Here is a 25,881-nt window from a genome sequence, read left to right as displayed (position 1 = left end):
GCAGGACAGTGTGTTTTTGCCTGGGGCTCTACTTCTTCTCATGGATTCCCACCTGACTCCCTGCTCAATGTCCATCCTGAGTGAAGCCAGCACAGTGAAAACCCAAGACCATGGATACTGCTTATAAGGAAAATAAATGATGCAGAGACATTTTCAGGTTGGCTGTCTCATACAGTTGCAGTTGCTGTTCCCTCTCCTGCAGGTATTTAGACTTGCATATAGAAAACTTCATCATCATTGCAGAGATCAGCTGGTTAAAAAAAATCCTTCAAAACTTCTTAACCAGCTACTCCTCTGCTCAGAGTCAAAAGTTTCCCACTGTTAAAAAGAAAAATATACAGTGGGTGTTGTATTCAGGAGTACTAATTCTTCACTCATATGCTAAGCATCACTGTCCTTTTTACTTTTCAGCCCTTTTCTTCCTGACTTCTGAACAACAAGCCTCCTCCAAACATTTCAATTATCACTAAGATCAGAAAGAAAATTTGGACAGTGTGCTGCCCTCTAAGTAAGTAGCAATAATATAACTTCCTCAAGGCTGATGGGATTTTTGCTACATGTTTGTGAATCCAGGGCAAAACACTGCTGACTCCACTTGAGCCACACATGACTTATTTAAAATTATAGGATATCAGAAAAAGCTTATGAAAATAGGAGTCCTGGGACTCCTAGCTTTTTCACTTATTCACTCTGTATGCTCAGAAAAGTCACTTGAGCTTGTGCATAGTGGTTTTCTACCCATAAAAATGGCAGGATACTACCACTGTATTTTATATGACTGACATGCACTGTAAGACAGGAGACACCCCAGGAAGGCTGCAGAGTGAAGCTTCTGCTCTGCCATCAATCCAAGTGCTTTGAAAATGCCACCCACTTCTGCTTTTTGCCTGAAAGTCTGTGTATAAACATGACACATAGAACTGCTGCATTGCTTAGTGCATTTTTCAATAGTCTTGTGATCATCTGCTAAAGGACTTGATTCAGATGCTGGTTTGACCTCTGTTCTCAAAGCTCTTCTTTTGTCTGTGAGCGTTTCTAATCACATGGGTTGAGATTCAGCATGCCAAAAAGAGCTGTGGTATAACGGAATTTGCCCTTTAACCCTCAGGTCTCCCCTCTGCTGAGACACAGTTGGTTTTTGTTTTCAATTAAGTGAAAACTGAAGAAAAATGGAGAGGTAAAAGTGGATTTATTCCCCACCCTGGTCTCAATGTTTCATACACAGGTGAAGCATCAAAATTAACTCACTTATTTTTTGCATTTCAACTCTTCCTGGTTCTGGGAACTGCAACTGAAATTTAAGAGCACAATTTGACTTGCTAACACTCTTTAGCTGCTGAAACAGAGGCAGGTGATGTAAGGCAGTGAACTGGAGGGTCCATGTGAAATGGAGGAAATTGATCGATGGGGACTTCTTAATTCCTTACTGCTGTGAAATCCTCATTACCCCACCCTTGCAGAGCTCCAGCATTTCTACAGAAAGCAAGGTTTCTTCCATCCAGTTTGTTTTTTTTTTTTTGTTTTGCATAAAAAGGTAAAGATTAAAAATTCTACCACTGTCTACAATTCAAAAGAATTTTCCTGATGTTTTCCATACATACACAAAGAGGGATATATTTTGCTTTCCTAGTTTTGCAATGGAAGTTGAAACAGTGATTTTGCGTTATTATAACACTCATCATTTCTCCCTCTAATTTAGATGGTTTTTAATAAAGCTCCATTGATTCCTCTGAAAGAAATCCCTCCTGGCAAAAGCAGAACACACACGCTGATTGCTAAATATGCAGCAATTATCATATTCAGCGGCGCACTTTAATATCTTATTTATAGATGTATCTATCTATAATTTGCTTTAATTAAGTTGCATTGATTTTAATGGCAGAAGTAGTCCTCGAAGAGGAGTCTAATGTTCTATGAGCCCATTGGTACTGCTTTACCATTGTTTGGATATAAGACAGCACCTTTAATACTTCTTTTTGATATTCTTAGTTGTGCTTTTCTTCTTGGCTGCGATGGCAAGCCAAGATGATGTTCCACAGGAACTCTTAAAACCACCTCCACCACTGAAGAGAAAGAGCACTTTCAACTTCTCTGTTACAAACTTATTTGTTACAAACAAACTTATTCCCAAGAATAAGGAATGAAGGAGTATCTTCCCAGCAGATCCTGAGACACCTTGTTTTTCTGTTCCTGCTCCATTTTACAGATATCTCAGGACTACAATTGTCAGAGCTTCTCAAATCATGGTCCAATGTCCTCAAGTTTGTTTTGGGTAGTGTGGCAAATGAACTTTTTAATATTTGTGTCAACAGAAAACACAGGTTAAATAATTTGGAAAGGTGAATCAATGGATGGCTCTAGATGCCTGTTCATGGCCCAATTACCAAGTCATGACCTTGCAGTCTCCTAAAGTTCTGTTTTTTGGGCTCAGACCCAGGGAATGTTGTGCTTTCTGTTTTAAAGCACACACTTACTTTAACCATTTTACACTGGTTTTGAGATTGTTCCAAAGAACACTTGATAGTATTAGAACCATGACTAAGTTGGTCAAAAACCATCTTAAAGAACAAAAGCAAGGTGTTGCTCACTAGGAGAGTCACACATACTTGGTTTCTGCTGGGTGCCACTGCATACCCTGACCATGATTCAGATAAGCATGCTAAATACTGAGGGGAGTTTTGTTTTAACTTCAACAGCATCTGATTCCTCTTGGAGGCATTCCCAAAGCTAACATATACCTGCATCTCTTGGTGCCTCCATCTCCTTTTTGACCAAAAATACACAGGAAAAACATTTATCACTCTGCATCCTGAACATGTCTTCACACATTTGAATACAGCATTCCAGTGATGATTTTTGCATCTTCATCTCTTAAGTAAATCTGTAAGATATTACTGGTTCATATCAACTGAGATACTCTCAGAAACTACCAAGGTAGCTTTATAACATTACTTATGCAGATCTTAATATATCATTCCCTGTTAGTATTTTTTTTCAAGTGAAAAGTAAGTGTTGGCTTTTTAAATCACTGCCTTTTGGAATATATCAGCACCAATTTTTTAAGAATTGTTCATGTTAAAATGCAAGGGCATGATCTCAAAGAAAAAGCACCAAAGTAGCTATGCCAGTACATTTTCAGTTTCTGGTCATAATTTTTCATTCACTGATTATCACTTAAGTGTTGATTAATAGTTATGTTCATGCTGCTAGAATGCATTTCCCTTGGATGAGAAAAACACCCTTGTCCAAAGGAAAAAAGAGATAGTAATCAAACCAACCTTCCTCTTCCCTATAAGAAACACAGACATACACTCCAGAGTCACTGATGATCTTGGTTTTGCTATTGAATAGGTTTGAAGATTTTCACTTAGAAAATCAGCTGTATGCAATCAGAACACTACTTGGTTGGTCCGATTGCAAGGCAATTAAATGCTCCCCTTCTGCCTGTCTCTCTCTCCAGATACATACATATACATACACATGCTCACACACAAATGTACATACTCAGAGTCACTTGTCCTTTCTCCCTATGCAATGAACACCAGGAACACTAAAACCAGCAGTGTTCCATGGTGGAATTAAGCAGGGCTGATTATCTCAGGATTTACTTTTCCTCCTCAGTAATGCCCTACCTCTTGTTCAAGGAGGTGAAACTAATGGTTTAGATTTAGAGGGAGCAGAAAATTCTCTATAAAGGCAATAGACTGAGGGAAATACAAACACAGATGGGAACTTTAAAAGGGAAACAGGCTGTTCCCATAACAGTTTAAAAACATGGCAATTGCCTTAGTTTTGTAGAAAACAAGCTCTCAGCATTTGCTGTATCTTGCAACACTAAAGAGAGAGAAAACAGCAAAGATGGAGGTGAAGCCAGAACTGCAAAGTGTTTTTACATAGTCCCACAAAGAAAATACTCTGCTTTCTGAACCTACGCTCTGCGATCCCCCAATCCCTGGTGCTGGAGAACTTTGGTTTCCTTTGACCAAGCAAAATGAGATAATTTCCTCGCCTGTGTCCGTCTCTGTGGGTGGCTTCCTTTTCCATTAGTTGTATAGTATGTTTTGGTTAATTCTATCTCTTAATTGTCTTTAATGAGCACCAGATTTGCAACACCCTTACTTGCAAACCTATTCTCAAATTAGAGGCAAACAGAAGTTTCCCTTGAGAGAGAAATTAAAAGCAGCAAAACAAAAAACCAAAAAACCCACAGCACCCATCAGCATTGATTCTTTCCTACTAGAAGAAGGCATTTCAATTGCTCATCCCCTGAACCAGGCCAAAGTAATTAATCTCTTCCCAGCCACTAAAGAGAGTAACTTAACCTGTCACGGAGATACACTTGTGATGCAATATACAGCGTACTAATCCATATGTGTGGATACATTTCTAAAGCAGATCTCCTTTAGTTGTTCTACAATACTGTGTGTAATTCCTCTCCCTCTATGAAACCAGTCCCCTGCTTTACCCTGTTTGAAACTAAGCTGCTTTTTTTTCCTCCCAGTCTTGCAGTCTTTGCTTCTCTTCTCACTGTAATTAGTTTACAAGACTACTTATCCAGATGATTACTGCTTTTAAATGACAGTCGTCTTTTCTTTTACTCCAGTTCATTGTTGTGTATCATTTTGTCTTGCTATCTGAATATACAGTTCTCTAAAGCATTTTCTCATTATGTTACCTCCTGATATAAGGCATTTTGAAATACTTCATGAGAGACATTGTATGAAGTGAATTGAATTGAATTTTCTTTTAAAGTCAGGCTTTCAGCATCCTTCTCTAGCTAAGTCAGCAGAGTTCTTGGCACCAATGCCAGGGTGTAATGGCCATGCTTTGCAGCTCAGCTATGAGCTTGTGCTCTTTTTAGGGAAAATGAAATGACAGTGTCAGTACCTGGAAAGCAAACAGAGGACAGATCAATATTTCCATTTAAGATGAGGATGGCAAAATGAAAATGTTTAGTGTATTTCTGAGTGTTTTAATGCACACATTGAGATAACACTATTTTGCTGTGCCTACCTACATCTGGTGTTGGTGCTGAATGTGTACGCAGGGGGTATATGCATGTGTATGTCAGAGAAGAAAAGAGGGAGGGGAGGGGGAAATAGCAGGGCATGGAACTAAATTGCAGAGCAAGTAGTGGAAATAGACAGTGAAAAGCTTCCTGCAGGCAGGCGGCTTCACAGGGGAGAGCAAGCCTTTCATTGTCTATAAAATCATGCCTTGCTGGAGGTCCTCAGGAGTAGAAGGGGTAGCACCTAGAGGCACTAAATCTCTCACTGTTGTATTATTGCATTCTATGCACTTAGCTACTGTACAAACCAGCACACTGCTTCAAGAAAAGAAAAGGAGGAAGAAGGGGGAAAATGACCAGAGGGAAGAAGAGGAAGATGGCAGTAAAATTGGAAAACAACCCCCTGCCACAGCTCTCCCCAAGAATACTTCACATCAAAGAAAACCTGCAGAGTAAATTGTCACGGAGTCAAAAGTTAACTTCAACTCCTTCCATTGTGATTTGACACCACTATGGAACAGCCTCCTAGAATTTGAATGGTTAGTCTGTAGCACAGGGTATTAAATCCACCTTAATCCTGTTAAACACAGATGCCAATAAAGAGAGGCGCTCTCTCAATGGCAGCACGACAAAAGCTCTCCACATGGCAAATTCAATATGGTTAACAAAAAAAAAACCAGAAAACAAACCAACCAAAAAAACCACACAAAAAACCCACAAAGAAACCCCCCAAAAACAACAACCAAAAACCAACAAACCCAAAACCCCTCCTCAAACCTGGATTAATACTGAGCAAACAACATCAGCATAAGCAGGCTTAGAGACAGGAATTGCTTTCCATATGCTATGGCATCAGGTTCCTCCGGCTCTTCAGATACCAGTCTGTAAATGTTACAGACATTGTTTCTCCTGCGTGCAACTGCTGTTGGGTGGTGACCTTCTTTGCTTGCTGATACCAATTTAGCAGTTGGTACAGTTTTTCTGTGATTTGGTACTGTCTGTTGTTTGCTGGTACCAGATGGATACCAGATGGGTAACTGTGGGCAATGGTTCCTCTGTGTTCCAATCCCAAAAATCACCGCCTATAGGGTCAGTCTTGTCAGTTGACTCCAAAGTGGCACTTCAAAGCAGCATTCTGAAAAACCTCAACATCTGTTCCTTACTCCTAATGACCTTAAAAAAATGTTGCAGACATACTTTCCTTTAGCCAGGAGTTACTGTGCATCTGCAGGAAAAATACAACCTTACAGATGCTCACAGCCATCAAACTCACTCTCGCTAATGGCAGCTCCAGGAGCCACCACCTCAACTCTGAAAGTCAGCACCGAATGTGAAGTATAATCAATATATTTTTTTCCATGGTAGCTCCAAAATGTAGGAGTTCAGAGATATTTCAAGGCATTTTTCAAAGAAGTACTTTCAGCAGTGAAGTGAAAGAACAAAAAGTAAAAAAAGTGGCTTTGAAAGGCAGCAGGGATACCTGAGGGCTAAGTTTAAAGCATGGAGGGAAAGCAAGAAAAGATAAAGTGATGGAAGAAATCTGTTAACTATTAATTTCTGATTGGTCTTTCAAAACGTTGACCTAGTTGTCAAACAATAGACAGGAGCTGAAAGGTCAGTTAATGGAGTTGAATATTGCCAATTGCAGTTACCTCCTGTGTTATTCCATACAACTGCTTTTGTTTCTAAGAACAGAAAAAAAGTTCATTTAGGACAGTATGCAAGTGTTTTGGTAAATTCTCCACATGTGCTAGAGCAGAATGCTGTCTGCAGAAAAATATAGCTGACATCAAAGCATGTTCTCCACCCCCTGTCTTGCTTCATGGAGAAGTTATGATAAACAGGTTATGTGTTCCCTAAGGTTACCATGGAAACTCATTCTTTTCAGGCCATCATTTGCAAAGGTAAAATTTGCATTAAAATGTGATGGAATTGGATTTTGTGCATGTGTGTGTGAAACTCAAGTGGGGTCATGCTACCACGCAGTATAGCTGTTATTTCAAACCCAGGAGCATATGCTTAAGAGAGAGATCTATTAATCCGTGTAAACACCTCAGTGACCAAATTACAGTTTAATTGCTAACTTGACAAGTATCTTCCTAGTAAATTAAGATAAATACATTAAAATTAGCTTCAAATGCAAATGTAAATGTTCATACTGATCCACTGGTGGGTATCACTAGATAGCATTTTGCTAAATTCCCCTACAATCATTGCACAGGAAAGAGCGAGTTTAATTTGTCAGAATGACTTTGTTTGGATGATGGCAGACCAGCGATGGAAGGCACGGGCAAGTACTTCAAATTATAAATTTTAATTTTATCTTGAAGAAGTTATCATCAAATTATGACCTATAGAATATAATTTAATATAGCCATGCTTACTGCATTACGAGCAACTCTTGAATCCAAGTGACTCTCTTCATTTTGAGTCATACAGTAACTTCAAACTTTCACTCTAAGTATCTGCTACTCTGACTTTTCTTGGAAGAGCTGATGGTGGAAAGCACAACCTGATCCAGGCTTCCCTAGGGTCCAGGTTCCTTCAGAGATCCTGCCATAGTTTCTTGTCACATGCAGCACTGGCATTCCTAACACAGAAGGGCATTATTTGCAATCATAATGTTGACAATCATTATCCCAGCCTAGCAAGAAAATGGATGAATAGACTAATCTAGAAAGATCTTAGAACTGGTGAGCAGACTGCATTGTAGAGGAGATACCTGCTGCTCAGTTGTATGCATTCACAACTTATATGCTAAATTTGATATAGTACTTCATGAAATCTAGGCTACTCAGGGTTATTCACATATCATCTGTCCTGAGCAGCAGAACACCCTTGGAGGCAGCAGGGTCAGAACTCTTATTTCTACTTGCAAGGCAGACTATCACCTGGATTACAGCAGACTCAATAACATCTATCATACAGGACTTATGACACATGTTCAGCTGGAATGATGCTACTTAATATTGGGCAACATGATATTTAACACAACAGTCAGGCCATCTGATGAGGAAATGCAGCAAAAACACAGGCAGGAGTATGTGCTGTGCTTGCTTTCTTAGTGTTTAGCATCAAAAACACTTGCTTAACATAAAAAACTCATTGATTAGTGTCCCAAAAACACACCAAGAAAATCAAATCAAAATCAGCCCTTCAGATTAGGCTGTATGGTGCCCATTCTGCATTGGGAAATTTCTGCTTGCAAATTCAATTTACTGAACCATGCAAGAACACTAAAGAAGTTTTAAAAAAGAAGTTTTTAAAAACCAAATGCAAACAAAGATTAAATTTATTACTACTTTTGCAGAACTTCTCAAAACTCAGCACATCTCATAGGAGGAATATGTTCCAGTCAGATTCTGTATGGAGCAAGAAGGAAGATTCTAGTGCTCCATTTTTCAGTGTTTTTTAAGAGCCAGACTTAGAGCTGAACATTGAAGAGAGCTGGCCATGAGCAGAACAGTCAAAGTTATGTTCAGCACAGCCTTACAGGGTAAATGCAGTTTCTTTTTTTCCATATTTTATACTTTATTTTAATGCAGTCTTCATACTAGATTAGCATCTGCACTACAGACCTTAGACTAGGAACTAATAAAGTTATCCACCCAATCTCTCCATGTCTGAGTCACTGACTTTCTTTTTCATTTTAAATAATTATAGCCATGTCGCCTGTTTGTTGAGAGAAATAGGGCCTTTATATATTCACAGATAATTGCAAATACCCAACACCAGTGATACATTCCAATTACTTTTCTCACCTTCGCTGTGAAAAAATCTTGAACTTTTTAGTGTTTTTCTAACTGCAAGACAACAATGGAGCCAGAGCACTGACACCCTGACTGCTGAAGCTGCACCTAGCAGTTCTGCTAATGCATTTTGCAGCGAGGAACTTCAGCAAAACTCAAGAAGATCCAAGGCCTCCACCTCAGATCTTGCACTGCAGGAATAAGAAATGCTGCACAGTAATACAACAGAAGAACTCAATCCAGAAATCAAAAGTAATGAAAAGTCCATTATTTCAGTTGGCTTCTGTCACATACTTAACTATAACAAATACAAGACCTGGGCTCTCTAACAGCCTCAATGACATAGCTGTATTACTTGAGCTTCTTTCAAGCTCAACCCTTGACCCCCAAGTTCTGCACACACTGGGCAATCATTGCTGTTTGCCTCACTGAGGTCATTCTGCTTTCCCTGATGTTAAATGAACAAATTTTGCAGTCCTTTTTCCAAACCACTCTCTGGCTTAGTGGGATATTATCCCTAGCAGGCTGAGCTGGACAGTGACTGGTATCTTCAGGAAACGGGGTGCTGTCTGGGACAACAGGAGCCAGGCAACTCTTTGGATCATAGGTATGTTTTAGGGAGGAGATTTCTTTTTAATCTGCAACACTGAACATGAACATGACCCAGGGAAATTAAGTAGTAAGAATTGAAAAAGAAGTCAACCATGACAGCATCTATTTGACAAATGCACCGGATACCTGGTAGTAAAGGCCAAAGCTTGTGCCTGAAGGGGATCAGGTTTGAGGCCTGATTTCAGGCCTGATCCAATAAATAGCTAGAGTGCATGCTTAGCTTCAGACATGAATTTCAGTGGCATAACAGATTTGTCTTGTGATTAAAAAATGAGTGTTGTAACTGGGGCCCTCTTCCAGAAGTTGAAGCAGGCCTCTTACTAATGGCCTGAGGAAGAGGAGGTCAGTTTAAAAGGAAGCCAACTTTCCTCCCCTCCCCTGCAGCCCGACCCAGGAGCAGCTGTATTTGATTCTATTAGTGTATGGGGCACTGAGCTGCTGGGGGCTGGGACCAAGCTGTCACAGAGCAGGATCACTGAGGCTAAGTAAGGGAGGGAAAGCTCAGGGGGCAAAGAGCTTTGGCAGCCCCATGTGAGAAGAGTCGGTGTTAAAATCTCAGTCCTCTTGCAGCTTCCCCATGTGATGGTGGCCTGCGATTTGGCAGAGTGTGCACACATGCTCAGGGAAAGTGGCCACACAGCCCTCTGCCTACAGAGTGACAAACAAGGAGACAGAAACTTGCCCAAGCCTATACTGGCAGGAGCTTGCCAAAACCAAAGCAAGTTGCAAAGACCCAGCAACTACTGAGAACTGCAGTCAAGCCAGATTGCAGCTAGTTCCAAAAAGGCTATTTGTGCCCACTTTTCCTGCCCCACATAATAAAAAGCCAAGAGATAAAAGCTGCAGAGCTGTGGGCTATATGTTCAAACACAGTAACTGTTCAGCATACTAAACTGCATGGATTACCTGCTCACAGGCTCCTCTCATCAATATAATTATCAGTTAGAGATTTGTTTCTTGCCTCCCTTAACATACTGGCAAATTAGGCAAAATGTATACAATGGAAAACCTCTAGGGCCCTTCATATCATATCAAGTTGATCTGTGGCAGCTGTCATGATCTCTGTAATGCCCCACTCTAATGCTCCATTTGGGCAATATCAGAAGAACCTGTCCTAACTGCAAGGGACATGATTGCTGGCACATTTGGAATCTCTCAGTACTGTGAGCCTGCAAAGACAGCCACAGCCTGGCAGCACTGCATGTTTTTGTCTGATTTCTTTCAGCAACTTGTATGAAATAAGAGAAATGCTTAGTGTTTGTCTTCCTCAGAATTACCCCCCTGCACTGAAAAACAACAAAACCCAGCTGTATGCAGAGGCACCTTGTGGAATAGATGGCATGATGAATTTCTGGAATTCACATAATTCACAGAGTATAAACAGCACCAATGAGCTTTGATAAGATGACATATGGTACCAGAACTGTTTCCCCTGCTAAATGAGAGCATGTAGAAAGTGCATGCCTGAAGACATGAGCATTTCAGACTCCCCTCTGGTTCAGATAATCTGTGCCAAATCTAACCTTTGCATAAGTAGGAATGATTCCAAACAAGTTATAGACGTCACTCTTTATTACTAGTATTAATGGAATTGAATTTGGCTCTCCTTGCATGTGCCATTTGGAATAGTTTATTTTTCACATGAGGTTTGGCGGGGATTTCTCCCAAATAATCTCCCCCCAAAACTACCCTCAAAAGCTGGCCTGTAAATTTCAAAATCACTCTGCTTAGTTAGAACAGCTCTGTGTAATACATCCCAATCTGAAAGCTTCATTAAGCAGAGATAATTCGGAACCATAAAAAGTTCTTGATCAGTAAGTTAATCATACATTCTAATAAAATGTTTTGAGTACTCTCTTAATTAGTATTCTAACAACAAATACTTCCGATCTGTATTTTTCAAAACAGCTATACTTTAAATAAGTCATTGTATTTTTCTTCTTTTCTTTTTATTTAATGTTTTCTACTAATAGTCTGTGGACTCAGAAAGTCTGGAATTTGCATCAGTTTCTGCCATACAGTTTCACATAAAATTGTCAGCTTCTCCCATTGCGCTAGAAGACAGGAATGTTACTATTCTAGAAGCTGGAATTCTGGTTTCTAACCATAGTCCAACACAAACGTTTGTGTATTTTAGGAACCTAACCTATTTGAAATGCAACATCCTGAACATGGAATTAATTGATCACGAAAAGTACAAACAGCTCCTTATTCATCCTGAAGGAAGCGCAGAACCCTTTGACACATTATGGAAAAATAATGCAGTTATTAATGCTCCTTTCTTTGTTCTCGTTGATTTTTAGGCCTGGAATGCTGCCAGGCACACAATAAAGTACGTGGCCTTTAACACACAAAGGCATGATTCTTTTTTCCTACTCTCAACTGGGAACTGACAAAACTCAGTACATTACAGGTTTATTTCAATTGAAATGTTCACAGCCAGGTTCCAGAGACAGGTTTTCTTGTATCTTTAGGTTATTTACAAGCTTGCAAATCCTATCTGCAAATAAGGAAATGGCTTTTAGAAACAGTTAACCCAAGGTTCTTTATGGTGAAGCTGCTGTGGTCACTAACAGGTGAAGAACTATTTGCAATGTGGCTGGTGTTACATGTAGTCCTTGAATGTACATTAAAAAGATAAAGTTTCAAGGATTTACTGCCATCCTGAAGGAAAGAATTGATGTTTTAAGTAACTGGATTTGTACAAAGTCTGTAAGACAATCCAAGTAAATCCTCAAATAGATGATTAATTCCTCATTATTTAAATGCCCTTAAATACAAGTGCAGATGCTAACTGCATGGCTTTCTCTTGACAGCTCCTTAGCTATTTCTCATGATCTGCTATTAGGCTGTGACTCTAAAGCCCTGAAAAAGACTGCCTGTGGAAAACCCTTCCAGCTCCTAGAGAGACTAAGTTCTTGCAGCTTATTCTTACACAGTTCTTTCAGATTCTGACTGATACTGCAGCTATGATAATAGTACACAAACATCTGCCTCATTTGGGAGACCCGGATTAGGTTTTTATTGGGTATCTTCATGAGTGCTTTGAATATCTGATGTCCCACTAAGACATGAGCATGTATGCACATGCCTAAACCCTTTTTAGAGCTGATACATCCCAATATTCCCTAGCTGTCAGAAAATTTTAGGGTAATCTCATTTTACACTGACAACAAAAGGCATTCATTTTCCTAGACAATATTTATACTTATTATCAGCCTGTCCTTTGGCTAACTAGCTGAGGTTTACTTTAAGCCTTGTGATCCATCATACAGAATTCGGTTTATCATTTATCCTAGTTATAAATCTGAAAAGAGGGGGTGGGTGATGCAGGGGGGGTGGAGGGGTGGAGAAAGTCCAAAGGATGAAAAACTTGACAACAAACCAAAGCACAATGGAATTGGAAAAGAATTTTAAGGGGTCTGGCTCTATAGCAGAGAGACATTTTGTCTGTTTATGGAGACACACTAAACTGAATTATTCAGTTTCTTACAAAAAGAAAAGGAATAGACTGTGGGGAAGAGAAAGCAGAATGAAGGCGCAAGAGAGCAAAAAATTCATCCAGCAACAGATGAGAAGAACAGAGGAGAACTGGAAAATGGATGCAGGGGGGAGGAATGGATGATGAGAGAATAGCAGGCCTATTTAAAATGAATTTTTGACCTTATTTTTAAAACATTTATGGATCCCAATTGCCTGTCATGAGATCATTTTCCCTTACAATGCTAGCTTTTCAGTCGGCTCTGCACTTTAACTTGATTTATCCCACTTAAAAAAAAGTAGATTGTTAGAAATACCCCTTCTATTAGAAATTCTGTCCCATTACAGTGTCAGCTAAAGGCCACTTGTCAATGTCAGCTTTATCAGATAGAAATTTGCTTCATGAGTTCTCAGATACTATTTTGGAGGACAAGACCCAGGGTCCGTTTTTGAGGCTGCTGATTTGCGATGGGATAGTGTCTTCTCAAATTATCCTCTGCATTTCCCAACTTATCTGCATGTTTCAGGAGATGGTGGGAAGTGATTACAGCAGCTGCTGTACATTAGAAAGACATCTTATAGGAAAGTTGGCTTAGGTAAAACAGTTGACGGAGAAAAGTAAGGACAGGACTAATTGAGTCTTAAAAATACAGAGACCCAGCATCTCTTTTGCAGCTGCAGCTTCCCTGGTGCCATAACCTCATATGGGAAGCAAGAAAACTTCTACCAGAAGGTTTTCACCTTCCTCAGCTGTCTGTTGTCTCTCTAAAGAAAGACCTGACATCCTGAAGATTAGAGTAAGGTTTTATTTATTTGCAATTATGCAATTAGTCATCAGCATGTCTCTTCACTGATAGGTAAAGTTGGAAAAAAATCAGCTGTTGTTCAATCTGCATTACCACAGTACTGCTGAGGGTCAGCTGCCCGAGGTGGGAATGATGGCATTGCTTAAAAGCTACCTTGAGGTAGCATTCTAGCAAGATGCTTTGAGACATCTTTTTTTCTTTTTAATATTTTGATTCTATTTTTGTTCCTTCTTTTCTGTCTCTGTAGATTGCAACATAGGTATTTTAAGGGTAGAACTACACGCAGAAGCAGAACTTCCAGCCACGAGTCAAAAGATAGCAAGCTGTGGCTGCAGTATTTTCCAGACTAAAAGGCAGTGCCTATGAAAGCACGGCTGGCTGGATCAATGGATGATATTGTTGCAATGAAGAGACCAGAAGTCTTTGAAGTTTATAAACTACTTCAACAAGAAGAACTGTTGCAGCAACAAACTTCAGAGTACTAAAGCCCTCAAGATAAACTCTGATTTTTGAGCAGACTGCCATTCCTCATAACAAAACTGTTTACAAATATTATGCACTGGAAGGACAAAACCCAACAATCCTGGTGCCACTACTATGAATCATTTAATGATTAAGGTACTTTAAGCACTCTTTCAGGTGCTTTGATTAAAGACAACATGCCTCATGGGAAAAGCAAAGCTTTGGAAATCAGTAATCTCTGGGCATTATGACTAACAGGAAAGGCTTATAGAGGATTACCTAGAAGAAACCTTTGTGAATCTTGTGAAACTACACTGGATCACAAGTCTCAACCTCATCTAAGCATTAATAAAGTTTTATCAGTTTCAGGTAAGAAGTAGAAATCCTCAGGCTGCTGAAGAGGTAGCACTGACCCAGTCTGAGGCCTGTGAGGACACTTAACACAACACAGAATTTCAACAGGAAGACACATTTGATGCATATTCTTATTTTAGTTTGCAAAAGCAATTCAGAAGAAGAATGGCAGGTACATTGACTCACAAATTTGGGTCACAAAATTTAAGGCAGTGGATTAAAGTTAACTACGTTAAGGAAAGAATTATTTTGCTGAAGATGACACTTTTGGTAATTGAATCAGAATAATATATACAACAACAGTTTTGGAGTTAATGAACATATATATTTGATAATTTATGTAAAAACACCCCTTTTAACTCTGCATCTCTCTGTGGTTTCAATAAAGTCTACTCTTGCATGGGATGTTTTATAATATAGCAGTCATTGCAGATTTCACTTCAGCATTCACACCGATAGTTTGGAGACATTAAAACCAATGTTAGTTCAAACTTCAGAAGTATATACATTCTTAAGATTTTCACACAATTTTGTCTTTTTTTAAACTAAAAATTTTTTTAAACTAAAATTTTGAATTTAGCATAAATTACATTTTATCAAAACTGCATTTTTGAATGCTGGTTGATTATAATTGCCTCTAAGGAGACAGTGCCCAAGTTCAAAACTTGCTCAGGCAGAGCTCCTGAGTACCCATAGACTATGGCTGTTGCATTTATTTAACAGATTCAAAAATCTGGCACTGTTGATTTAATCTCTGGTTTTTTCTATAGGTTATAGGTTACTCTGCAGTAGTGGGGTAGATAATATGTCTCTGTGTAGTGTAAGGCCTAGATGTAAAACAGGGAATACACCATATACCTATGCATAGAAGAAATATAGTTCTATAGTGTTCATAGAATATTTTAAGAAATTTGATGCAGGGGAGCAAATTATTACATTTTTCACTTTAGAAAAGTTACAAAGGTTGTAACGTGGCCAGATTGCTACTGTCCCATGTGCAGAATAGAGGCATGTCTGTGGTAGGACAGACATGCCTCTATTTCCTTCTTCTCACTTTGCAGCTAAGCACAGTGAGAGGCTGCTCTTCTAATGATCTTGTTAACCCAGATAATTGCTGGATGAACAGCCAGAGTACCATAAATCCATTGAAAAGCCTTGATGCTACCACACGTGACAAAGTTTGGCAGTGACTCTCTGTCTTGGGCTTAATGGAGGAAACCTGGGCCTAAATCAGACACAGTGAATGGACGAGTTAATTTTAGCCAAGTTCTCATTATTAACATTTTCTCTTAAAAAGAGACAACATTTCATTGGCATGTTGTCTCTTTGGTGGGCTGGCATTAGGGATTTCTCCATTTCTATGAAGTCCCTAATTCATGTTAAACCGAGAGAGGATTTCTGGAAAATACAAACAAACCAGCACCTTCTGCTAACTCTAAGTGTTGCCAAAGCCTTTAGGATCCCACTGAGGACCTACCCAGCGCTGGTCGTAGTCCGGCAGTGGCGTCCTTCCCTCGTCATCCTCGTAGAAGGGCAAGCCCTCCCGCCGGGCCTGCTGGTACTCCTTCCGCAGCCTCTGGATCCGATCAGCGTTCCCGCCACCTGTGCAGCCACTGGGGGAAGAAACAGCTGAATGAAACTCCTATCAACGCACATATCTGACACCAGGTACACACAGAGAATTGCCAGACTGAGACAAAGGGATTGTGTTTGGTTTTCCTGATTTGTGTAGTTCCCACTGGCCCCTATCAACCTTATTTTTGCTTTCTTATATTGACAAAGCTGCTAACCATGAACTTGATTCCTGTTTTTAAAAAGGCTGTCCCTGTCCAAAGAACTTAGCAATTCCAGTACAAGACAAGAGACAACAGATGGATGCAGACAGATGGGGGAGCACAAGAAAACTTTCAACATTCTTGTGAGCAGCTATAAATGACTATCATATTTTAATAATAATGATGATGATGATGATAAGCTGACAAAAATGGTTTTTTTTGCTCCCATGCTAAATGTGGAATTTCCCTAAAATTACATATGTTTTAGGTAAAGAATAAACTATTATTCACAGAGACGCACAGAAAAGTTTTGTCTCATAAAAAAAACACTAACTCCCTCCCAATTATACAAAGAACTCAGACATCAACCATGAAAATCCAGGGTAGGCAAGAGAGATGGGAAAGCACACTATTAAATTTTGACACTACAGTTTTAAAGTGGTAATTAAACAGTAATTCACTTAGTAATCCACAAAGACTCACTTGTATGCAGAACTGCATACACTGCAAACTGCTCTGGTAAATCCGGTGGAGTTGCTTAGTTTATCAAGTTGAACACATGCCTTTCTGTGGGTTTTGACCCTAGTGAACCTTCTAAAACCTTACAGCTGGGCTTGTACGACTGTGGAAGCTCAAGCTATAACAGGAACTATTAAATAAAATCCTGAAAATGGCTAAGAATTCAAAAAATGTTGTTCATATTTAAAATGAAAAAATTAAAAGTTTCCTGCAGATATTTCCAGCCCTGCTGTAGTCAGCACTGGGGTGAATACTGAGTGTATAGTTAAGTAGCATTTACTGGCATTCACAGGGAATTATTAATTATACAATTGATTTGTGGCTGCTCCTAAACCCAAACCATTGTTTTTGCAGCACTTCACTGCATATTCATTTAATCTATAACTTTAACTCTGCCTCACCATCAGTGGATTACAGAGAAGGAGATTTGCTCACATGAGCACACTCAGTGGAGCATCTTGCTACATCACACATCCCTATGAGTATGGCAGAATCTAGGGAAGCCCTTTATAGGATTTGCATCGCAAACAGAATTTGGACAGCACACACAAAATATTGGACACTAACCCATCAGTTCAATAATACTTAGTTTCTAGTATGTATCGGCAATCTAGACTGGTTGGAAATTAACTATTAATTAAGAGAAATTCCACGTAGGCTGCAAATGCAACTGAATACGCAGTTAGGATTGGAAATGGTTACTTGCAGCATCAGTATGTTTCCATGAAAAATCAAATGACTTCCTTTCCTGAAGCCTAAGTTATCCAACCACTCTATAAAGTCCCAGAGGCTTCAAGCTTCTCTGGCTGACTTACTGAAATCTTCCAGAGCACATGAAATTTTTCTCATGATCTGCCAAGACAGTGCAGAAGGCTTGCACAAACTCTGTGGACTACTGATGGAAAAAAATATATATTTCCTCTTCACCTTTATTCCTTCCATAGATAAATGCCTCTGTTCCCTGCATTAATTCTTGTCAAATAGTGGAGAACCATTTCCAGTTTGCAAAACACTGAAACTGAGGTCTAGCTAATGGAAACTATCACTTAGAACTGTGAAGCCTGGCCCATAGCTCATGAGCACTACAATACCTGTGAAATCCCCTGACATTACTTGTAAATAAAGATAAAGTGTTTAATGAGGGCTGCTAATGTACAGATAAGGCCCAGAGTATTGTCCCTGTTGCTTTGCCAACAACATAGGCCAAAGCAGCACTAGTTAAGAGGGAAACCCTGAAATACAGGCAATAGATCTAGTTTGATTCCAGCCAATCTGGTTTCCTGCAGCTCTCTGCAAACTGTACAGCACCTGTCACCAGTGGTCTAACTCACTTTCTACCACCAAGTACTTTGGCTGAAGAGACAACCTGAAAATACGACACACATTGGGTTTTCCCCCCCACCTTTTAAAATTAAATCTGAGATTGATATATTGCAAGACAATCAGGAGCCTGCGCTCCACTGACTGTTGGTCTCCTGTAGGTGAATTTCCTTCTGCTCAAACCCTTTGAGCCAGCAAGTGGAAGTGGTGCTGCAGAGTTCAAGCTGATTATATATATTACAAGACAGGGCCTGACAGATTTTGCTTTGGCAAACCTCTGCCACGCAGTATTAAACTACAAACCCTAACCATGAGAATGACTAGGAACATTTAAATGAAAGATAGCAGCACATGGAAAGTTATCCATCTGGATTAGTGTGAAAACACAAGCATAATCTCTGTGGAAACAAGCAGCTCCGTGAAGTCTGATTTCCTGTGCCTCTCTCCTGTGGATTCTCTCGTGTCTGATAACAGTTCACACTGCAGTGCTTCTCCCCAGCAAGAGCATTCATCTGGGCCTCTCTAGCAGGCTGCTTATTTGCACTTACTGAAACTTTCTGTTCCAGTATCTCCTGAACATCAAGTCACCAGTCAAGTCTGGTCAAAAAGGGCCAGCAGGTTCAGAATTTGTTAGGAAAGTGAAGTGAATAGGTCGGCAGAGAGTTGGTCAGTACATCCACTTCATATTTTCAGGATACAGTTAAAGCTCCACAATTTTTTTTTCTCCATCGTTTACAGGCACAAATGCAAAAGACACTGGCTTTTGAAAGGGCTGCATTCTAGCTTACCGTGGAAGTTTTACCCACTCCTGAGTAAAGTGAGATAAATATGATGCCCTGTGCAATGCTCATGAAACAGCTCTGAATTTCAACTTGGCTCCTGACAATTATGTGAATATATGAACCACATTCAAACTCACCAGATGAATTCAATCAGCACTGTGCAAATATCGCATACATAATCTATTAGTTTACCCCAAAGAAACTGAAGCATTGAATTCAAACAGAATGAAGTCATCAGTAATAAAAAAAAGAAACTGATAAGGCAATATTAAAAAAAAACCCAACACAATATTCCAAGATTTGCAGAGAAGATCATACATTGACTGTAAACTATTCTCCCATCTGCCTATAAATACATAATTAAAAAATATTGGTTTGATCAGATAGCAGTTCTCAGACAGGGAAACAGCAGATGAATACCAGTTCAAATGTTTGAGATGCACGACTATTTATAATGTAAAGGAACCTGAGCTTACAGAAGAAATATAGAAACAATACTCCAATCAAAGTCAGCGTATATTAAGGACACTTACTGAAGTTTTTCAGCAAGCCTGGTAAGCACAGCAGACAGATTTCTTTTACAGTAGGTTTACATTTAATGCAGGGCTCTCTCCTTGAGAAGATATAAATATTACAGTTCTCATCATATGTACAGTTTTGTGCACGCTTGCTTCCCTGACATGGCTCTGGAGCCACGCTACACATTCTTCAGAGAACCATGCAACCACACTTTTACCACTCCCTCCACCATCACATGTTCCCAGCATCCAAAATTTAATGCACTCACTGACTTCTCTGTGTCACAAGACTGAGAGAACTGTTCACTCAGCATTTTCCAGTTGTTTTCAGAACAATTTCCTGAAATTGTGCTACATGTAAGGAGACTGATTCACAACCAGCTGACCCTGGGAAGTTCTAAAATAATGTCTATGTGTAGGAACGAATCTCTGAGAAACTTCAAAAACAGTTGTGAAGACTCAGGTGCTGATTTCAAACAATAGTAACAAACCTGTCCAAAATTCCCAGCCATAAACAAACTTAAGAGAAGTCCAACAGTTCTTCCAGTAAGCTGCACACACTGCAAGGTTGTTTTTTAGGGTTTTTTTTAAATAGGAAAAAACCCATTAAACTTATGTGAACATTCAAAAGAGGAAAAAGTACATTTCTGTAGTCATTCTGTAGTTTTGTTAAATACAGTCCTTAATTGGGAGAATAAGGGCTTTTTCTGGCTTGGGAGAAGGAGAAAATCAAGTCTGTGCTATCGTTTGAACCAACACAATGGTTCTAGCCCAGCTGCTGGGGCTGTACCACCAACTGCACAAACAATGGCCAGAACTCCCCCTCCCTCCCTGTGCCTGCACCTGTTGGAAGCACCACACAGAGCCCACCTTGCCCACTGCATGTGCAAAGGGACGGGCTTCCAAACAGCCTCTCAACCAATACAGCTGGAACAGACAGCCCAAGAAAAAAGGGGAACCATAACGTAGCAGAGACTGAGCTTCCAGCTCTCTGACATTATGTAAAATATGACTGTGAAATTTCACCCCATCACCTCTGAAGAGAGAGATGAACAAGCACCATAGCAATAATATTATATATGACAGACATATTGAATAATATTCAATATGACAGACCAGGGTTTTTTCCAAAGAATTAGAATACCATAATCAGTATTTAACATGTATGGCTCAGGTTTTACACAGTAAAATATCCTCTGTGTTCTTCCTCTGAATTGCTAATCTGTATTTCCATCATTCAAGTTCAAATGCCATTTTTTAAATTAGTGACTTCTAATGCAGCTTTCTTGATAACACAAATTAAAAACAAGTGTTGCACATACGAAGCAAGATGAACCACTTAAAACTATATATAAACATACATTTAAAGAGGCAATAAACATTTTGTTTCCAGTGGTTTTCTTAAACACATTAATATTGCACAGGGCTTTTTTGCCAGCCACTTCTTTCAAACACTGATTTCACCCAGCTGACTGTCAGTCCCCTAAGCAAACAACTGGTGCTTCCAAGTTAAAATAAAACAAAACAAGCAAACAAAAAAGAAGAAAAAAGAAAAGTTATTCTTTTAGAGAATTTTCCATTAACAAACAAATCCAAGACAAAATGTGATTCACAGACTCTAGAGAATGGACAATCTTCCATTCATGATCTGCTAAAAAACAAAACTAATTTTACATACTAAAAGGAACACAGTGGTCTACAAAGATACACAGTATAAGGGCGTCCAACAGAGCATGTAAGAGTATCTATCTTTCACTTAAGATAAAACTTCCATTTTGAAGTTATAACAAATAAATATTTGAGTAAGTTTCTCTTTCAGTTCCAGCCCTTGCATTTCTACCCTGTATGAAGATATTTTTGCAACCTCAATAGTAAGAAGGAATAAAAAAAATAGTGGGAAGTGATGAAAAGAAAATCAATGGTAAGAACATAATTCTACTGTAATTCAGCTTTCATTTTTGTGACCACCAAGAGAAAGAGATTTTAGAGATATATGAACATTTGCTCTTTTCATGTGCATTTGAGTAAGGAAATGGTACTGCAAGGAAAGACTTGTCAGAAATGCCTTGCTGACATCCCTGATGTTGCCTTGCAGGTTCAGGAACCACCTGTGACATTCAGCCAAAGCCAGCCCGGGTTTTGGCTACACACACCTCACACTGAGGATCCAAGTTAGGAATGACATCTTTCTAGGAGCTGGAACTGTGCATATGGCTTTATTGGTCCCCACAACACCTGCTTTCTTGCTGTGGGCAGGAACATCCTTGATGTATGCACAACTACTGTCTTTCTCAATGGAGAGGGGTTTTATGATGACACTTGATTTGGACTCTTGTGCAACGTGACTGGTAGGTAGACTTGGGCCCCTGTTCCATTTAGGCAGGACTGTCTGAGAAGGTCTGCAGAGATGGACTGACTGTGAGACAGCATTAGATGGATGTGTTTCTGTCTAGGTACATAAATACATATAAAGAATCATAAGCAAACAGCAGAAAAACAAATTACACTGAAGAAGCCATTTACACTTAGTTGAACCTGTATATTAATGTCCCCGAATCTTAATCTGTTTTAAAATATTTTAAAAACTCATAACTGTGCCTCAGTGAAACATATGCTGTCACCTTTCAATTCTTTAGGCAAACATAAAAGCAGTACAACCACTTCTGTCCAAAAGGTCAAAGCCTCCTAGGGCAGCACATGACTACCATTTGTCTGGAGGTAAATTGAGTCCTATTGACCCTGTAACATCACTACTGACCTCTTGACATTAGGAGCTTAGTGGAAAGAGAGAAGATGATATTCTCAGGTTCCTACAGACTCATTAGGAAGAAAGAAGGAAAAAGAACCTTGCATGATATGAATTAGCAATGTCATTAACCTTTTCTTTCCCCAAATAGCTCACAATATGTTTACAGAAACCTCAAAAGAACCATTTAAAGATTGAGACCAACAGATTTGTATCACTTTCAGTTTTTCCAAACTGTTTATAAAATATCTCTCAGTGGCTTGACATGAGGCAACCTTTTAGGTTTCCCTTCCTTCACATGACATACAACATCTTTTCCTGTTTGCCATGGCAGACGGCCTAGACATTCAAATGAGCATCATCTTTTCAAACCAGCCACTTCGCATCTCCATTACTCTCCTTTATAACTTATAGTTGACTACAGCTGGACAGGAATAATGGGAGGTATAGCCTAATTTGTTGTTTTATAGAAACAAAATTGGCACACTGAAGTTTAACTTCACTGTAAGCAAATATGGTATATGCTACTCTAACAGAAATCTTATTTGCAATCAAGTAGAAAGAGAAGAAGGCAGACATTTTCTTGTTTGTAGCCAGATTGACATCTTTATTTCAAAGAAAGGTAGTTTTTTTCCTTTTCTCTGCTCAATGTATTGTGCCTCATCAAAGAAGGCAATCACCAGATCTTAACTAATAATAAAAAAAGATGCCTTTCCAGTTTGGGCTGGTTAATGGCAATGTCTGTTTCTGGCATGGGACCAGTTTACTGCTGTCTTGTTGATGTGAGATGTGCACTTGTCTCTGAAGGGCTAGGAAAGCAGGGAGATTAGGGACTCGGCTGCTGACAACAACCAAACTCTCTATAAACAACACACAATGAAAATAATGAAAAACAGATTTTTCTGGTATTTTCAGTAGCCTCTAGACAATGCAACAGTTTCTGGTTTCTTCACTAAAGATGATATCAATTATGCCTTTTATCCATCATGCAGAAGTCACGTGTGAGGCATAATTGAAGGCCTTCTCTCCAAGGTAATTTCATCTGGATTTGTGCGGCAAAGTACTTAAATTGCCTTTTTTGGCACTTTGTATTACAACACAGCTTGGGAGGGGGTATTTTACTTTACTGATGTAAAGCAGCTGGCATATTTACAATAGATAGGTCACATCAACACAGAGCAGATTTTCAGCCCTCCAAACTCCATTTACAGCAGCTTTAACAATCCAACAAAGCAAATGCTGAATGCTAAACTCGAGTGTAGAAATGTAACTCTATTTCTTAAAGACTATCACACCTGCCTGGAACTGGCAGCTAGGTTTTTTTCACTTACAGGCTATTGCTCTTTGCACTACTGTTTATTAAACTTATCACTAAAGCTGAAATAATAACTACTTTACAAACTTCCAATGAATTAGCCATTCATGAGTCCCTCAGGAATTCTCTTTACCACACATAAAGCAAAAGCAGGAGGGAGAGAAGGTGACTATGCAGTGCAGTCTTAATTTCTGCACTCCCTTGTGAGAGAAGAATTGAGCATCTAAGAATACCCTCAGAGCAGATGCCACTGCCCATGTTTCAAAACATACTTTGTTGAAAATTTCAAAGCCCAGAGTAACCATCTATTTTCTCTCAGAAATTACTTCTCAAAGCTTCACACTAGAGACTGTATCATCTGCTCTTTGTTACATACATGCCAATCTATGCCACTGGCAGAGTGGCAGCAACTAATCCTCTATGTAGTTTGCTTTTTTAATACCTGGCTTAGCTAGAGAGGAGGTAGTCAACTTGACCTCAACTAAAAAACAAGTTCTCCACGTCTGTAATTCTGTGGCAGATATAACTTACATTTTAAAAATGAAAAAGAATTCACATCACGTGCAAAGCATCAGGGTAAAGCACAGCTCTCAGAGCCAAAACACATCCTTACTATAAAGTTGGATTTTTTTCGGGTACTTTTAATAAATGGTCACTACAAGAATAACATTAATCCAGTGTTAGGACTTTTACAGGAAAAAAATACAAATGTAATTTATCTTTTTTAACTGTCAGCCGCATTTCTAACGCTTTCAAATCTGCAGCTTCCAGTGGCCTTTTGTCTTTCTGCCATGGCAGGAGTATCTTGGACAGCTGTAAGAGCTTTGTAAGCTATCTTTCTCAAAATCCATTAGCTAATTCAAGGAACCTAATTAGAGCTGCCATTTTGATGGAGCATATTGAATGCTCTGTATAAACTAGTAACACCATCAATGTTTATTAAAAATTGCAAGAACCAAAGCTCTCTGTTCCATATAAATATTAATGGACAGATACACAATACTTATTGAAATATAGACGGCATTATGAGCACAGAAATACACACAGGTATACTTACAACGCCGTGTGATGCATTTATTCACAAAGGCTGAAGTACGGAAGCAAAACCTAGGGACAATTTTACACAAACTGTTGAAAATTGACCAGCTTCCATTTACACTGTCCTTATGCACATTAAGGGAAGCAAAGCACACTAAAGATGATTTGTTTCTTGTGTTTTTTCTGAGTAGTGTGCTGACAATTTGGAGTGCATTTTGAGCTTACCTCAAGAATGCACTCCAGCTGGAACCATTTTATAGCTCCTCTTAAACCAGCCACTCCAATCACTGTACTTTGTAGACATTTACACATACTCCAGTACTATACTGTTTAAGGGTATCCAAAGATTCAAAGGGAATTTGCTCTGTAGAGTTAAAACTCAAATTTTGCTGTAGACAGCAACAAAGTCGGTGAAAGGAGCCAGACATCTGGAGCAGTGCTTTCCTACTTTCTGCTGTGTAAAAGCCCAACCATAATGAAAAACCAGCTTGCAGACAATGATACAACCCATGAAATACTGACCATTCTAAGAATATATTTGGACCCAATTACGTTAGGCTATACAAGCATATGCCTTTGGCTGCAGAAATAAAAAGTTTTCTGGCTACTTCACAGCTTTGTTTTTAACTTGATACTTCATAAATGGAACTGCAGAAAACCTCATATGTTACCATTTCAATCTGATGTTCACTTTCATATGCATCTAACAGTGCCTGGATTCTATTTATATGCACAACTAAATATACGTGCATAGAAAAATCATCAAATTTGCTACAGAAAGACAGCAGATGCTCTTATTAAGCCACTGGCACATGCATGGTGAAGCATGTAAGCCTTATACAGAAAACACTTAATGCTCCAACTACAAGTTAAGGAAAAGCAAAGACAACAAGTGAAAATTTTTCTAGCTCATTTTGCTAGATGTGAGTGCAAGGCACAGCAAAGCAGAAGCACTGCTGGGTGTGCTTGAATGACTGTTTTAACACAGGGGGCTTCTTGCAGAGGGATATAATCCATACACACTCTTCAGAACATCCTAACTCCAGTGCCATGATCTGAAGTTCGCTTATTCAGAATATCTACAAAAAAGGTTACATGAAACATTTAACAGATGTGCAAAAGAAACAGGCATAGTTATATTTTCTACACCTTAATAGTGCAAGGGGCTAAAAAATGTATGACAATCTTACCATGGGGACAGCCCTGAAGGTAAATTCATTTTGGTTCTCTGATAGGGCATTATTTCCAAACTACAACTGAGATTTGAGCAGTTTCACAGGAACACACTCAAAAATCAAAACATCAGTTACCACTGACTTCTCTCTGGAATTCTATATGGCAAATTTAGCTTGTAGCTATTGCTCAACAAAAACTCTGACAGATGCTGAAGTGATAGA

General features: G+C 39.2%; 1 protein-coding gene across 1 annotated transcript in view; it reads right to left on the bottom strand.

Annotated features, from left to right (window-relative positions):
* Positions 1–25,881, bottom strand: part of PARD3B (par-3 family cell polarity regulator beta) — a 372,170-nt gene that overhangs the window by 35,353 nt on the left and 310,936 nt on the right. The window contains exon 24 of the mRNA XM_014306667.2: positions 15,949–16,084. Within this exon, the coding sequence (XP_014162142.1) occupies positions 15,949–16,084 (136 nt within the window). The remainder of the gene's footprint in view (positions 1–15,948; positions 16,085–25,881) is intronic.

This window comes from Geospiza fortis, unplaced genomic scaffold (assembly GCF_000277835.1).
Source record: "Geospiza fortis unplaced genomic scaffold, GeoFor_1.0 scaffold112, whole genome shotgun sequence".
NCBI lineage: Eukaryota > Metazoa > Chordata > Aves > Passeriformes > Thraupidae > Geospiza > Geospiza fortis.
Note: the sequence above shows the minus strand (reverse complement) of the source record. Positions and strands in the feature narration are given on the sequence as shown.